General features: G+C 38.0%; 1 protein-coding gene across 1 annotated transcript in view; it reads right to left on the bottom strand.

Annotated features, from left to right (window-relative positions):
- The window catches only part of CEP128 (centrosomal protein 128), a 336,595-nt gene that overhangs the window by 231,311 nt on the left and 87,033 nt on the right, over positions 1-18,251 (bottom strand). The window contains exon 14 of the mRNA XM_054567190.1: positions 7,054-7,404. Coding sequence (XP_054423165.1) covers positions 7,054-7,404 — 351 coding nt within the window. The remainder of the gene's footprint in view (positions 1-7,053; positions 7,405-18,251) is intronic.

The raw sequence follows: 18,251 nt of genomic DNA, 5'->3' as shown, positions 1-18,251 counted from the left end.
GGGATGGTGATTGAGCAGTTGAGCTCTGACCACAGAGAACTGAATTTGCTGCACGGTCCAGTCTTAAGTAGTTCTATGGTCTTGAGAAAATTATTTAACTTTATAAAGATAGTAATAGTGACATCACAGGCCTGCGGAGACTAGTGGGAAAGGGGAAACAAAAAGTAGACATGGGATTTAAGTTCAAGGAGGAACCAGAATCTCAGAGAGGTATTAATGCAAGAGAGTGGTCAAACTGTGAAGAGAAGAGATAACTGATAAATCAATGTCCCTAAAGTGAAAAGACTAGAACATAAAAGAATTTAAAAACTAAAATAAAAAAATAAAAAGTTAAAATTAAAAAAATTTAAAAATGACTGGAACACAGAAAAATGAGCCACTTCCAAGTTCACCCATGTTGTTGGCAAAATTTAGTTCTGTGAACGTGGGACGCTGTTTTTTCCCCAGCTGTGGGCCCCGGGTTGTTCTGACTTCTAAACGTCATCCACACTCCTTGGCTCATGGACTCCTCTGTCTCTGAAGCTGGCAACGCCACAATGAATCTTTCCCCTAGTTTTTAATCCCTCTAACTTCCCTATCTCCCAATGGACAGAAAATTGTACCTGCTTTTAATGGCTCCTGTAATTATATTAGGCACATCCAGATAATCTCTTTATCTTAAGATCGACTATGCAATTTAATATAACATAATCATGGAAGTGAGATCATATTCACAGGTTCCAGGAATTAGAGTGAGGTATCTTTGGGAGGTCACTCTATTGACCACACTAAAAAAGACAAAAACTGATAGAATCAAATCTTGACTGTAAGGATACTGATGCCCATCTAACTAAAAAGGGAGAAGGTTTAAATATAGTGATTAACTTTTAGGACAACTAACACAGCCCCCTGACCATGAGTTAAGAGACTTCTATGCATCCCTGAAGATAAAAGTCGTATTTTCAACATGAAGCTCTAGCAGGTAAAATGTCTGATTTAAAATACAATACTATCATGTCTTCCTAAAGTCAGTTTAAACAGTGAAGATATTTATTTTTCTCACACAGCAGAAAAGCTGGAGATTGGGAGGCTCAGGAAGAGTCCTTCACAGCTCAGGCTCTGCTGTTCTCAATTCTGCAGGTTTTACCTCCCTCTCCCCATCACATCAACTCATGACAACGGTGACAGTCATAGACTATGTTGGTCAAGTTTGGAATTTCTTTGGCAATACAGATACTAAAAACTAGGTTATGTCCATTTGTTTTTGGTTAATTGCTTGGCTAGTAGCCACAGTCCAAGGTTTTGTCTAGACATTGCCTCTGAGTCTGAAAATGTCAGTGTCTTAACCACCACCTCATATCCTAGCCGTTCCCAGGGGCCCTCAGTGGAAAAGCCTTTATCTTGAAGGAACTCAAAACAATAGACTTGAGGCTTCTTTGGCCAGAAATGCTTAAGTTAGAAGTACTTGAAAGGGGCCTGAGAAATGTTTGTTTTTTTCTTCCTATTTATTTCTGCTAAGTTTCCTACCTCCCTCTCTTGCTTGGACTTCAGCATGGATAGATGATTTGATTTTTCCAACTCTAAAAGACTCCAAATTATCATATTCAAAAATTTGGACTACAGATTACAGATTTTCAGCCTCCCCACACCAAGAAAACCTTGCTCTTTGCTTTTACATAGACTGCCTTGAACTCATCCTGTCTCTGTTAGGACCTTTCTGAAGGCTGCGGTAAGTACACAACATACTCCAGTGTCCTAAAGCCTTCCTGCTGGTCACTTAATACCACATTCTGAGGCATGGCATCAGTGCCCCGAGGCATACTTCCTGATGGCTGACCCAACTACTTCCTATAACAGCACAGTAAGGTTTGCCAACTTTCCCTTTAGAAATGTATGATCCTTTCAGTGGCCACTCCAGTTCTCCATTTAGCCAATCTTATATTTAGGTTCTTTTACTGATAGCTCCTTACTCCTAGCATGGATGTTTCCCATCAGCTTGAATTTTCTCTACCGAGAATAAGAGGCAACTAGAAGTTGCCTATAACTGCTGGATAATTTACTATCGCCCCAGGCAGAACTGCTCCAGACACTGGTGTGTCAAAGCTCTAGGTTCCCCTCCCTGCATTTCTCTCAGCAACGCCCTCCTCCCAACGAGGCTTCACTCTCAGGACCTCAGCAAGGCAGCTTCAGCCACTCCAGGCGTTGCCGCCAAACACAGCCAGATGCAGAGAAGGAAAAAAACTCTCATCTTGTGCATCTTTTAGAGGAGCAAATGTTTACCTGAAGTTACCCAACAGACTTGACAGGTCATCATTATTGATCAGAACACGATTGTGTGCCTAGTGATTGGTCCCCATTAATTTTTTAATGGAATGGAATGGATCGGGGTGGGGAGGTAACCAAGACCAGTACAGGAGCCTACTGACATTTCTACATAAGTTTTGCTGGTACTATTCAGGAGCAGAAATGGAAAAATTGGAGAGTTGGGTTGATTGTAAATTGAAGGTCAGTAAAATGCATGAGGTGGAAGGAAGGAATTGAAGATGCCAGTGAGCATCAGAGTAGGTTTTCATGAAGTCCAGTCTGACAGGAAAAAAAAAAACAAACTGATTCCAGGAAATAGCTGATCAACCAAAGGAATGTGGGGAGATCAAAATCAGATGGTAATGGTTAAAAAAGGAAAGCAGAAAAAAAGAAATGTGTCAGACCAGAGACTGAAATTTTAGAACAAAATACAGGGTCCAGCACAAATAACGTCCCTTTATTATAAAATCTTTTATTACAAAATCATAAGCATATAATTCTGTAACATAACAATATCACACTCAAGCATACCATATAACACTTTAGGTGAAATGTTCTAATTAAAACTATAAATTATTACACCCATATTATTAACCTACCAGACACACTCAAGCAGGCATTACTTCTGCCAAACCCTGTATTTGACCATTAGAGAAATTACAAATGATAGCAAAGTTTAGTCACAGAACTTAGCTGCTGAGTGGTTTGAAGGTAAAATAGGAAATTAGTGAAGTAGGAAGATACTGAATTCAATGGTTTGCTGACTTGAACTTGGAGGTCACCACAGGTAATGGCAAAAATTACACATAATGAAACAGGATGAAGTGAAGCCAGGTGCAAAAATCCGTTAAGAAATATGGAGGCATAACGGAAAAATAAGTAGCAGTCACAAACGGTGGGAAGAGAATGTTCCAACCCAGCAAACCCAGCTTCCAAAGGACAGCTGTAAGGAAAAATTATGGAAGGATTGAAGATGGCTGGTGAAGGCAGAAGAATGATACTGTCTGAGACTATGGCAGATACAGGAAGAGGAACCAACTCCTCAAAGGCCTGACGATTAGGTACACATAGATTTCTTGAATGATCTAAAAAGTGGACAAGGAAATTTTAAAAAGAAAAATAAGGGGGTTTTTTGCATGTGAGGGAACGTGCAGACAGATTGCTGGATTATACTAATTCAGGGTAGAACAAAACGTAGGTTTACAGTAGTATGTGAAAGTTTATTCTTATATTACTATGTATTAATTATTGTATTATTTTCCACAAGAACAACTGTAAACCTACTTCTGACCCACCTTGTATACCAGTGATCTAGCCTTTCTTAATTGCATTTGGTAGGACTGCATACATATTAAAGAAGTATGCACTTTAGCACTGATCCTTCTCACTTTTTAACCATTAAAGATTCAAATTTTATGAGTTGTTACTACATAGAAGGGGGGACCCAAAAAAATTGGAATTATCTTCTAGAGGGTGGGTCCCACATAGTGCAGGCTTCCCCGACTAGATAAGTATTCTAGGAACCCATCTGTGTCAGTGGACCAGCTGGCGTTGCTGTGAAAGGCTGCTTTTGGCTTCAGTGAATTTGTTTTGAAGACTCTTTCAGTGCTTTTCCCCATTTCATGATGGGGCATTTACGAGCGCACCTGCCCACACCACAGTTAATGGACAGCAGTTTTTGACCAAAAATGGCATGACTCCCCCGCCCCACTCTCCCCATTCACCCAATCTCATCCTGAGTGACTTTTTTCTTTGTTTCCGCAGATGAAAAAAGTCCTCAAAGGGAAATGTTTTGCCAATGTGGAAGACAGGAAACAAAAAAAGGCAGAAGCACTGAAAGGCATCAAAATCAACAAGTTCAAACACTGTTTTGTGTAGTGGAGAAAATGTCTCGATTAGGTGTACTGCATCAAATGGGGAGTATTTTGAAGGTGACTGAAGTTGAAACATGCCAGAATAAATACACAACTTTTTAAAAATAAATTCAGGGTATTTTGGGGTCCCCCCTCATATAGCTCTTTACCTTTTTAAAAATGAAGGCAATACACAAAAGGAAAAGATGACAATTTAAGATCCTTGAAATCAAAGACTATCAAGCAAAAAGCTCAGTACATGGGCAAACCAAGTATGTGTCGATTCAGAAAACACACACACACACACACACACACATACACACAACCTAAGAGGTGTTCTCATTATCCAGGTTAAAAAAGAAATACGAATTTGGAAACATTTAAAAAAGCATACATTATGAATAGAATCAAATTGTTTTGTCCCTTATGATTTTCAAATATACATAAAAAGCCAATGACTTCAGACAGCACTTTAAAAGAAAACCAAAGGTTTCACTCTTCTTTTTGACTGAGAAATATTCCATTGTATATATTGTATCCCTGAAATTAATATAATACTGTGTCAACTACAATTTTAAAATAAATTAAAAAAATAAAAACAAAAACATCATTTATGAGTAGATTGTTTGTATCTATAAAATTTTAGGTCTTCCAATATGCATTAAAGTACAAATGCATAAAAGCAATATCATTAAAGTTTATCAGGGAATCATCTTTTAAGGAAAGTTACATTCTGATTTGTTTTTTTCTGCAATGATATGTCATTTGTTTGATACTCCATATCCTTTTCAGTAATTAAGTAGTTTTTTAATATGATATATATCTGGTAATCTACCAAGATTTCAAAAATGTAAAAAGCAAAAACAGTAAATAAATCAAAGGAATTTTTAAGAAAATAAAAGCCTTTAGCCTTTTTAAACTGGAAAGCCTTAAAGCAGAAAATAAATTATTCTGGAATAAGAAATGGAAGTAAGCAAAGAACTATTTTAAAAATGCAAAGATTATGTCTTTTGACCATATAAATAAATGACTGAACAAGGCTACTTATTAAGCAATTAATTTATTCTTTAAACCATAATGTATCTTATTTGTAAACCAGTATCATTTTTATTTTAATATACACTTCCAAATATACCCTGGAGGCACTTTTGAAAATAATTAGTCCTAAAAAAAACAAAAAGGAGTAGGCTGTGTTACGACTGCCTTAAAGGGGCTTTGGAGTTTTATTAAGAATTAAATACTCATTAGAGGTATTATTCAGTAAGACGTTTAAAAAAAAAAAAAAGCATTTTTCTCCAAAATTATTTACAATGTATTTCCACATCACATATTTACTGGACACTTGAATTTGCAATGAAATATCTGTTACCCTTTCTTCCTTGATTAACCATTGCTCTAACTGCAACATGCTGCATTAATTTTAAGGCTTTTAAAGTGGAAATTACAATGCCTGCTGTGATAATTGTGATACTACCCTAACTACGGCAATCACTTTAAAAGTACTTCTTTGCTTATCATTAGCATTGCTAAGTAATAAAAATAATTATATCAGGGGTATTCTGGGAAATGATTGTTTAACAATTTTTAGTATTCTGAAAAGATCAAGCTAGAAAACCCTCAGCACCGCAGACTAGGATACTGTCTGATGGCATGGGGCCTTCTAAATGTCCTCTAATTAAGTAAAACTCCCAGATGGTTCTCACTCAATCACTCCCTCAACTACTCTTCTTCCTGGCTCTACCTCCCATACAGGCAAGCTCACCGAACCAGTTGCCAGACCAGGCTGACAACAGAATAATCAAGGAGAAAGCAATGTCCTGGGATGAAATCAGTTCAGATTCAAGTCTGAAAGCTTTCAAACTGCTCTACCTCTGGGCAACAGTGCCCCAGGCTGAGTCGGATGGGTGAAATGGAAAAGCAGGCACTCCATAGAGAGGGTAAAGTGATCACTTCCCCCATCTTCCATCCGTCCAAGAAACTTCCATGTGAAGAGTAAAGCATCTCCTTCACGATGCTCACTTGAAGTAAGGTCCTATCACTCATGTGCTGACAATTGATTTTATAAATATAATTGCCTTAGATTTTATTTTCTCTTGAAAGAAAGTCAACTTATCCAAATGATTATTCTTCTGGAATGTTCAGAGTTCTTGACAAGTGACAAATGACAAAGCAGAAATGATAAACCAAGAATAAGCATGGATAAAAATCAATCATGACTTTCCTTCTTATTATCTTATAAACATCTGGGTTTAATTCAACCCGAAGATATAGTGGAGAATCAACATAGGAGCATAAAATCCATTTAAAGTAACTGATTATACAAGAGAAAGCTGATGTGAATGCATACACAGATCAGGGTAATGCTTTTTGTTGCCATCAAGAGGGTACAAAAGCAGAGTCTTAAAGATGCTTGTGATCTGATAATACTGCTCATTCAGTCAGATTATCAGTGCCGCCTATTTAACTAAACCCACTACAGTGGCTGCTAGAAAATGATCCAATGGGAACTTCTGCATCTTTAAATGCTCCTAACAAATACTTAAGTTGAAATATACAAATAAATGATATTCTAAAATAAAAGCTACATGGTTGTTAAGAAAGATCTTGTGATTTTTCTTACACTTAAATACTAAAGAGTAATTTCAATTTAGGGAACTGAAAACTGAACTGGGATAAGGGGTTAGGTCTATTTTAAGGGCCAACTCTGAAAAGCCACAGAAACAGACTTTGACACAGGATTTAAAAAGATTTTTAAGAATTCAATTACTCTTTACCTTGAAAGAGTCAAGACATAAACACTCTTCTGTCAAGGGCATCTTGCCAGATTATACATGGCACACAAGTGTTTGTTCATAGGACTGACGAATGAGTGGTTGGTCACAGCAAAAATCATTCCTTAGGAATCTGGCTTTTATACCTGATTATTCTTGTCTGTCAGTTGATCAAAACTTTCAGCTTGTTTCTCCAATGCCCGCTCCAACTTCTTATGCTTAAGCTTCCACTGCCGAATGGACTCCTGAGCTTTCAGTTTCAACTCTTCCCTCCTCTTCTCCGCCTCCTGTCTCAGGGTCTCTGACTGCTGGAACTCGAGGAGGTACTGCTCGGCCTGCTTGGTTGCATCCTCAGCGTGCTGAGTCAGCTCCGAGATCTGGAGGTCAGCATGCTTTCGCTTGGCATCACATGTCTCAAAGTGCTTCTGGATCTCCTGAAGTTGATCTAACATCTGCAATTGGTGTTTTTCCTTGTTGTCCAATTCACGTGTTAAATCCTAGGAATAAAGCAGGTGAAATATTAGGAACATACTCTTGTCAAAACTGGATGCATAATACAACAAACAACCATCTCTAATATCACTGAAATGTGATCATCTGTATTAAATTTCATTAACAACCAATCTAAAAAATATGACCCCTTTTCTGTGTATTTTATAATCACATTAGTTGAGAATAATGTTTTATAAAAATATTTTTTTCCTACCACTTCATTACCCAAAAATGGAAAGTAAGTATTTTCCAATTGGCCATCAACAAAATAGATGGGCCTTGTTGATGAGAACAACAATGTGCATTACTTTAATAAGACAGCATTTTGTCCAACTACAGAAGTATCAGAGTTCTAAAATTTGTCAGATTACCATAGCAATTATGTAATATTTCACTTCCTAAAATTTGGTTAAAATAAAAATCCATGACAAAGAAAATGAGCATTGATGACAAAAGCATCAGTATAAGTAACACTATTTGTGAAAGTCCATTTAAAAGGCTCTCAATAAGGATCTTCCAGCTAAATCAACATAATGTTATATGTAGATGAACTTATCTCAAGCTTACATGATTCACTATAGAAAAGATTTTTAAATAAACTTAAATTTATTTTAAATACTTATCTAATCCAGAAAACAACCTGAACTCTCAAAATCTAGCTTCCCTAAAGCAGAGCTGGTCAATAATACATTTCAAAATTACACTAAATCATCATGATTCATACATACTTTTAATCTGAGTAGAATGGGTGCAGATCTACTTTTAATTTCAAAAATGAGAGTACATTGTTTTTACATAGCATTTTATACAAATAAAATAATATTGCAATCATTAACATTACGTCACTACTATAAAGCCTTGGAAGGGAGTGACGAATTCAGAAATAAGCATTTACAATGTGACCCATAACTGCCTTTCCTGCGCCTTAGTTTCCAAATACTTGGGGTGACAAAGTTAACATGACAAGGTTATGTGCCCAAACAAGATTGGGTTCAGGAGGCTAGGATGCTGCTGTGAGCTAAACAAATAATAAATATCATCTACATTGTACTAAGACACCTACAAATGGAGGCTGGAAGCGTTTACCAACTCCCTTGGGCTCTAACAGCACATTGTTCAGTTCCAGAGTCCATTATTCCTGAACTATGGCTTAAATACAGTCAAATCCAATTTCTCTCTTGATTAATGTTATGGTTCAACATTACGACAAAAATACAGAAATAATGCCTCGAAAACAAGCTTCATTTTCTTAGCAACAGGTTTGCATGTGCTCAGTTTGCTAAATTCAATGCAGCCTGGAAGACATGAGTCACTCCTCTATCTATGCAGAGAAAACAATAAATTGAGAACTGTGCACTTGTTTATGTGGAAAATTCTAAAATGGGACCAGAAAACCCTTATCTAATACCACAATGTTATAAATCAACTTTATTAACAAGCAGTAACCAACAGAGGTACCCATTTTATTTTTTTTCCAACACACACTTGGAGAGTGGTTACATTTCCTCTGTATTAGGCACATAGTTTACAGAAAGGTTAATAAGACCTGGCTTCAACACCAAAGAAGCTAATAATCTAAATGGGGAGATCATCACACTAACAGCTCAATTACAACATGGATAGTGCCAGGTACTAAAACGTGAGAGTCAGCCAAAAGGGTCTATGCTCTGTAGTGTGGCTGCAGAGGGTTTCTCTTTGCAGGTGACATATGAGCTGAGATTTCAATGAAAAGGAGTTAATAGTAATAATAACAAAAATTACAACTACTACTGATGTTTATTGGGCACTTGAGTTGTGCAAGGAATTGTGTAAATGCCTTATATGAATTACGTCTTTCAATCCCTCCGCAAAAGTAAAGCAAGGCACACCAGCATGGACAAGAGCCAGGCGGGCCATCGGAGACTGGGGAGAGTTGTACTTCAAAGGGGCTAAAAAGACACTGGACAGTCAGGTCAGAAATCAGGCTGGGGGATGCTGAAATCCACTTTAAGCTTTCAGAGGTTTTTCAGCACAGGAATAACATGATCAGATCCATGCTCGAGAAAGATTAATCACCAAAGGACATTATGCTAACACTAGGATATTAAAATATTATGGTAACATTAAAAATAATTGATAATCATCCTTTTAAAGCAGGAATGGACTTTCAGAACCAATTCTTCTCTTATCTGAATTCATTTTCAGCAATCAAATTCAATGAAGCTGGCTTATAATAGATAAGAACCAAAGAGACTAGGAAAGAAAAAGAAGAGAGAAAAACCCTTGTCAGTCTTTCTGAAGAAAATACAGGTATGCTTGTATTGAGTCCCATAAACACTTCCTGCACTGAGAAACATGCAAGCCGCTGAGACACGGAGGTGCGTGGACAGCGTGGTTCTACACTCTGCTGCTTCAGAGAACCACACAGCCTAGTTAGGGAGACAGACGCATAACAATTATTTTGAATAAACATGATTTATACAAGCAATTCTTTCTTCTGTATCTCAAATTTTGCCTCTCTTCCCAATTTATATGGCCTAATCTATACCTTCATTTCTTTCCTCAGTGTTTTTATCTGATTATATAATTTTTCTAACACTGATTCTTTGTCCAAAAACAAAGAGCCCTGAGCTAACACCATTAGGTGGTGCTTAAGGAGCAAAATGAAGATATTGATAATTCAACAGCTGCTGCTGAAAGCAATAGAGAGAAAGAAGGGGGGGCAGGGAAGAGAGGGACAAACAGAGATCGAATATGAATACCCATGCCAGCCAATCCCAGAACTCAAACAACCCACACCATTAAGGCAAGAGTGTGGCTAGCACTCCTGCCCTCTAATGCCCTCCAATGCCTTCTTCCTTGATTAAAGTGCCCTTAACATTGGTGTTGGGAGGAAAAGGGATTAAGAATAGGGAAGAGGAAAAAAGGAACAAGAGAATCTCTTAATAAGCAAGACACTTCACCTAAGCATTAACAAACAAAGCCTTTTGCACAGTGTGCGGGAATGCAGACTGGTGCAGCTACTGTGGAAAGCAGTATGGAAACACCTCAAAAAATTAAAAATGGATCTGCCTTTTGACCCAGCAATCTCACCTCTGGGAATATATCTGAAGAAACCCAAAACACTAATTCGAAAGAACATAAGCTCCACTATGTTCATTGCAGCATTGTTTACAGTCACCAAGATGTGGAAGCAGCCTAACTGTCCATCAGCAGATGAGTGGATAAAACAACTGAGACATTTACACAATGGAATACTACCTTGGCTGTTAAAAAAAAAAAAAAAGTTACCCTTTGCAACAACATGGATGAACATGGAGAACATTATGCTAAGTGAAATAAGCCAACTAGAGAAAGACAAATACCATATGGTTTCACTCATACACGGAATCTAATGAACAAAATGGCAAACAAGCAAAACAGAGACAGACTCACAGACGGAGAGCAGAATGACAGCTCTTGGGGTGGGATAGAGGGCAGGTTAGGGGGTGGAGGGATCAAGGAAAAAGAAAAAAAGACTCATGAACACAGACAACAATGTGGTAACTGCAGAGGGGAGAGGGGTAAGGTGGTAAAGGGTATTTCTTTTTAAAGAAAAAAAATTTTTTAAATCCCAAATTAGGGCCAAGCCAAATGGAAATACAATCATTTGTAAAGCCTCTATTTGCTAACGAAAAATTAATGAAGAAGCCACTTGTTTAATGTTCCCAAACAGTTTAATAATATCTGAGAAAGCCCCCCTTCTAAGTTCTAGGGGGAAAATTAACTACACTTTTATTTTAATACTTATAATAGCTAGCCTGTAATTTTTAGATACATTGAATGTATGATACAATAGTTGTAGATACACATACATGAATACACATGCACACTTTTTAGTATACTAAAGTAAACATGTTTACTGAAAATTTTTGTGGGTGTTTGTATTATACTAATTTTACTGAAAACAAAGAATTTTAAATTTTAATTATAGAGATTGAGTTTTTATATCTTGGCATTGATGACAAGTTCATTTTAAGCATAAGTGTTTTGGTGAAAACTCCTCAGTTACAAATACAATTCTTAATTACGATATTTCTCATATAAAAACACACAAACCACACACACACACACACACACACACACACACACACAACCCATACAAACTACAACAGAATTAGGCAGACACGAGCAAAGCAAGGACCACAGGCCAGGCATAGGTCACCAGAGTGGAAAGCCCCGGGTGCCTAGCAACAGGCTAAACTGGGAAAACACAGACCTAGCCCCTAGGGTAACCTTTCCACCCCCAGCATGTCACTGGTCCTGTGGTTTAGACCCCCTGACCTTTCATATCGCTGGTCCTGTGGTCCAGACCCTCCCCTGGCCTCTCCTACCCTGGCGCGCAGCGAGTCCTGCAGCAGACCCCTTGGAGGAGGAACAGGGGCCGAAGAGCAGCCTCCTGCAACCCCCAGTGGGCCCCTGCAGGGCCGCTCCCCTGAGCGTTAACCCCTAGAGGTAACGTCTAGGCCTCAGTTGTGTTTCAGCTCCAGGCCCAGAAAAGCTGCAAAATCAGACAAGCTCTGCCATTGCTGACGCCAGCATTGCGGACGCCAGCAGCACTAACTGACCACTTGCCCTGAGGCCAACCAGTCCGTGGAGACCACGACCCTGAAAGGGCACATCTGGAAAGCTGATGAAAATTCTATTGAGATTCTCCCCTGAGACCTCCCCTAAAAACCCCAACCCTTGCAAGCCCTTAGGGGAAGGGCCCAGGTCTCTATCTCCATGAGTTTCTGAATGAACTTCTGGTTATAGTTTGACCCGTGGCTTTGAATTCTGTTTTACCTAGAACTCAAGTACCGAGGTTGCTGAACTGGGGTCTGGTCCTGACTCCACTGGTCTAACACCTGGTGCCATTTTGCCATCAAGAGAATGATCTGTTTTACAATATAGTTTCTAGAAATTTCATACAGTAATAATTGTCTGAATGTATCAAAATGATACAGAGAAAAAAATGATGTTTAAAGCATAAGCATATAAAGTTCAGTTCTTTGTAAGAACAAAAGCAGTGACATAAGCAAAATAAAGCTAATAAAAAGTAAACAAGCCTCAAGTAGAACACCATATGAAACAGAACTCAATTAATCATCCTTCATACTGATTCTGTGAACAAAGAGTAGACTAATTCTGTTCCAAAATATGATTTCCTTAAAGCAGAGACAAGAAGAAAACACTGACTGAAGAGAACCGGGACATTATATCCAAAGTGAGATGCAAACACCCCAGTGAGGAAGATGACTGACTCATATATAGGAAACATTATTAACATTTTGTTTATATTTTTTGTACTTAGTGAAATCAGAACATTTTAGTTGCCATGTGGCCAGTTCATTGCATTTATAGATGACTTAGTTTTAACTAAACAAAAATGGACAGGAACCTTTTAAAAAAAAGGCCCAACAAAGAAACTACACATTGAAAGTAATGTTACCAATGGATGGATATGCATTTGTAAATGGATATGTATTTGTAACTCTGAGTTTAATGAACTCAGCCAGCATTCACTGAGTGTCAACCACAGACACAAGGCAAGGTTCAAGGGCTATGAAAATATAAGGCCAGGTCCTTTCTCAACTCAAAGAAAACCTGACTGCTGGCACCGCCGGGCGCCACCCGATAGCAGTCGGCCCCCATCCCCATCTCCTTCCACGCGCTCCCCCATTCATGGCGGCTGCAAAGCCAAATGCTCAGCACTCCCTTGAGCTAAGTTTTGAGGGCAAATGAAATGCAGTGTAGAGTGATTTGGCTTGTGGAAGTGAGGCGGGGACCATACGGTTGATAATTCAGATATAATTTATTTCGTTCTGTAGTGAATCTCCCCCTTTACGTATCCTTTCTTAGAGACCGCATCTGCCAATAATATAAACAATTACTGCATAACATACCTAGAGCAGTCCTATCTCCCACACTAAAAGCTAACTGATGTTATAAAGTTTTGCTTTTACTGAGTAAACAAAAGAACTAACAGATGTAATAGGATTTCACCTGAAATCCTCAGATTCTTAATTAAGCCATGTCCCACTCACCTCTATTGGGAAATTAGCTTGATATATTCTTGCATGTTTTGATGAACTCATTCATTTTGGTATAATTTAGGTGCTTTATGAACTGATACTGAGAGGATAACTAATCAATTTTCCACAGTCAGAAGAACTAAGGCAACTTAGTCTCTTTAACTAAAAGAGCTCAAATCAATCAAAACAAGTGTGGTAGCCCCAAAATATTCCTACATGCAGCTAAATTAGGCCATGACTGATTGGGGTCACCCTACTTAAAACTTTTTTTTAAGTCATTATTGGTTAAAAGTAAAACATATACTTCAAATTTGTGAGTCAATTATTTTAAACCCATGCAAAATGCCTATTAGTGGTCTTTAAAGCTGATTCAAACCCTTAATTAGTGAGGGACCAGCCACATAAAATGCAGCAGTGATCAAGTCACAAATGTTCTCCCTTTAAAAATTACCTTCTGTCTTTTCAATCATACCAATTTTGACCACGTGAGCATTTTTTTTCTTTTTTTCTTTTTTCTTTTTTTTTTTTTTTTGCTAAATGAAGCAGGGACACACAAAGAATATTAATTTCAAATAATAGGTTCTTCAGCCTTTCTCAATGATTAAAAATAATTATTTCTCTACAAATCCTGTGAGAACATATCTGCCTCATATAACTATGGTTTCCTTGTACTTTTTAATGAAACATAATACTAAGCATAAGCAAAGTACGGAAAATAATGTTCAATTAATTAAATGCATTCATCTCTTTGTGAAGAAATAAAATTTTAACTCCTGTTTCATTAGCCATAATGTTCACTACAAGGAACATTTCAAAATACACGTTTCTTCAGAGTGTTTAACTTAAAACACAAGGGCATATAATTAGCATCTAGACCCCAGCAACACACTAGGGAAATTCTGACCCTGGCACACATATCTCAAAGTCCACTTGTGTTTTCTTAATTTGTCTCACACTCTAATAGACTGGTAATTTTAACTCTGAAACTCTGATATTTAAATAAAGTAGACACTTTAAGAGGAGAAAATTTAAATATAAATAGGATAAAACTACTCTACTTGAAGCAGATGGGTATTTGGGACCTCTTTCCAGAGAGATGGACACCCTGCGGTTCCACATTTGCTAGGAACTGCAATAGCCCAGAGCAGGTATCAATGAAAGACAGGCACCTGTGCCTTACCAACTGTGATGGCAACTGACAAGACGAAGGTAAATTACATAGTTCAACTAAAGGAATACTACTTTATTTCTAATTACATGACATATAATGAAGAGAAGAAGCTGTCACTTAAATATTATGGCTCTACATCATTATAGAACAGCAATTTCCAACCTTTTTCATCTCATGGCACACATAAACTAATTACTAAAATTCTGCAGCACACCAAAAAAGATATTTTTTGCCAATCTGACCTACAAAAGGGATAATTTTGATTCTTTCACACTGGATGCTTGTTGTCGAGTTGGCTCCCATCATTATCTACCTGATAATCTAAGGGAAAAGAGGTCAGTGCTCCTGACTGAAGAGTTAGGTATTGCATGTTTTAAAAATCCTTGCAGCACACAGGGTGAAAAGCGCTGTTACAGAGCATTACAGTTCATTTAAAACAAATCATACGCATTATTTTAGATGACAAAACAACCTTGTACACTTGGAAGAAATCAGTTTTTCTATTTAAGACAGGAGGGGGAAAGAGAAACTAAGGAAGGCTAAATGAGGAAAAAGAGCCCTATTTTTTTTAAGTAAACACTGTTTCAAATAAAAATAATGATCCCTTGAAATACAACCTCACACACATTAGGATGCCTAAAAGAAACTTTAAAAACAAAAACAAAACAAAACAGAAAATAGTATTAGTAAAGATGTGGAGAAATTGGAGCCCTTGTGGACTTGGTTGAAACAAGCATGTGGAAGTTTGAGCACCCAGCCTGACCCAGAGGAGAGGCTTACATACACCCAGGGAAGGTAGAGAGGGTCTCTCTGTCTCTGTCTCTGTCTCTGTCTCCCCACACACACCACGCATACGTGTGGGCTGTGGCGTTGCGGGACCAGCTGACCCTGGAAGCGGCACGGCCACGGGCGGCTCTGCAAAGGAGGGAGCCTGAGGCCGGACAGGGACCAGGCTGCTCGAAGGACGACTCCGCGTCGGCCTGCAATTCCCAAAGGACAGCCCTTTGCCTGGGAGGAGGAACTGTGGGCGCAGCCTGGGACAGGTTGGCACAGGGTGGCTGGGTTTTCCTCTGTGGTTTCCGGAGGGGATGGGCTTTGAGGGAGGAGCCTGCCATCCTCCCAGATTGTGTAGCTTTTGACTAAAAGACGCCCCCTTCCTTCTCTTACCAGACCCCTGCCTCCAAAATTTGCCTATGTGAGTGGGAGCAAGCAGCCAAACCCAACTTGTATTTAGTAACAAATTCAGAAGCTTAATTGGGAGATCAGAGGACTGGACAATCAAAAAGAATCAGCTAAAACCACAATCATCCCTGCTGGCCATGGAGACTGAGCTCATACGCAAGGCTGCACCCTCTGAGAAGTGACTGCACACTGCAGGCAAAATAGGGTTCACAGAACTACTCCAGCCAACTCACTAACCTAATAAAGAAAAGTAAACAACAACAAAAACCAGAAAGTGGGGAGTGAATCAGTATCCAGACTTAACTCACTATATTGTATTAGCAGGAAGACCTCTACTCCGCTAGATTTGACAAATTTAGCCTCTGACTATAAAGTATGGCTGCCAACATTTGTTTTCTTTGTCATCTGTTTAAAATCTGATTAAAATTACTTAGTACTCTGATAATACCTTATTTTACAACATGCACCTGGATAAGGAAGAAATTATTAAGATAAAATGAAGTGCAATAGGAAATTACAGACAGCGTAATTAAGATAGCTAAGACGATATAGGTCTTTAAGAAGGGTTTAACGGTTGTATTGAAGAGGACATTATTGTATAGTAAAGTGGCCAGCTTTATATATGAAAAGCAAGAAGAGTTTATCCTAAAAGCAAAGTAAAAGGAAACTTCCTTCAGCTTCTATTGTGCTAATCATAAAAAAAAAAAAGGTATTATCGATTACCATTCCTATTTTCTACTATCCTTACTCTTTTTAAAAGTAAATTCTGGCATTAAGCCCCAAGTTTATGCTAATGAATAATCATGTCAGCTGTCACTCAATTATCACTTTCAACATTTAATCTAAATTATGTACAGCACCTTGGTTTTTTTTTTCTTTGAAGTTCTTCATTGAATTTAAAAGTCAAATTTTTTTTTCAAGAAGAGTAAATTGATGGAAGATGGAGACTGAGATTAAATCAGGGGGAATCATTGATCAAGGATGCTTGAAATTCTTATGAATACAAATAGCCTATCAAGGTTAATGAGGTTCAACTCAGGTTTATAAGAAGAAAAAAAAATGCACTTAGTATTTTCTATGCATATACAAATTTAAAATCTTAGATACAATTTGAAAGGTAAATTATGCAAACTCAAATGTAGCTTCCATTTTGGGTTTTTTACAAACTATTTTCACTGTTTTTCCCCCAGTGTAAAATAACTGCTTAAAATATATATTCTGGATCAACAAAAATCAATGCAATTAGCGAGAAGCAGGAAAGGTCCCCTTGAATACTGACAACATTTTCAGAAATTAATGTGCTTTTAAGGAATGACTGGACAACAATGTTAGTCATAAAATATAACCATAAAAATATGGTTTTGCAGCCCTCGCTGGTGTGGCTCGGTTGGTTGGAGCATTGTCCCATAACCGAAAGGTCGTTGGCTCAATTCCCAGTCAGGACACATGCATCAGCTGCGGGTTTGATCCCCGATGCAGGACACGGCCAATTGATGTTTCTCTCTCTCTGCCTTCTCCTCTATCTCACATAAGAATTAAATAAACCTTTTTTAAAAAGTTCTACAATATTTTATTTCAGTCAACAAACATTAATTCAGTGCCTAATATGGATAAGACATTGAAGCGGGGCACAAAGGGATACAGAGGTAAAAGCTGGTTCTTAACCCACAGTCATCTATGATCTGAAAAGAGATATGTCTTTAATTCAGGTGGCTCCCAGAATGCCACAAGTTTAAATTGTGACATCAACTCATACTGGTAATTGGCCTAGAGCAAAATCTGTGCACAGCACCACTATCAAAAGAAAATGTAAACACAAAGTGTCAGAATGAAAGATTGTTAGAAAGACAAAAAAAAAAGAAAAAAAGTCAAATCAACACATTCCAGAAATAAAGACAGAATCTGGTGACGAGTTTGTTTACCAGAACACTGTTAAAGAGAGACGGAGGGTGGGGAAGCCTTGCCACATCCAGGAGCAAACAGTCCATTAGCCATCATTATTCTCCGATCCTGTGTTCATCAGCAGCTTTCCAAAACCTCGGTATACAAAACTGGAAGACTGGTGCTTTGCATTGGAGAAGAGTGTTGAAATATCCATATAGGTCTCCTACATGGTCAAGGCGAACTGGCACTCTTATCTCTTAACCTCTTGTGAGTTTCATTGTTAATATGAGAGGTCACCTTCATTCTAGGTCACAGAAAATTCAAGTTTCCAGATTGAAGACAAAACTTTGAAACATGATGTCTTCACTAAGGTGAGGATGTCAAAGTTGGATTTGTCTCGATGACACGGCAGCTTTCGTCAGCCTCTTTCTCCTTTATTTCAACCCACTTAGAAATCTTAAAGAAATACACCCAAATTACTTTAAGACAATGTGAAAAAGGTGCCATAAGAACATTAGTGATGTGGGTAAAGGATGGCTCAGAAGGAAGGATTATAACTCGCAACAGATATAATCCAAGAAGG

This window comes from Pteronotus mesoamericanus, unplaced genomic scaffold, assembly GCF_021234165.1.
Source record: "Pteronotus mesoamericanus isolate MK-2021 breed Mesoamerican mustached bat unplaced genomic scaffold, CSHL_Meso_final contig_182, whole genome shotgun sequence".
In the NCBI taxonomy this organism is placed as follows: domain Eukaryota; kingdom Metazoa; phylum Chordata; class Mammalia; order Chiroptera; family Mormoopidae; genus Pteronotus; species Pteronotus mesoamericanus.
Note: the sequence above shows the minus strand (reverse complement) of the source record. Positions and strands in the feature narration are given on the sequence as shown.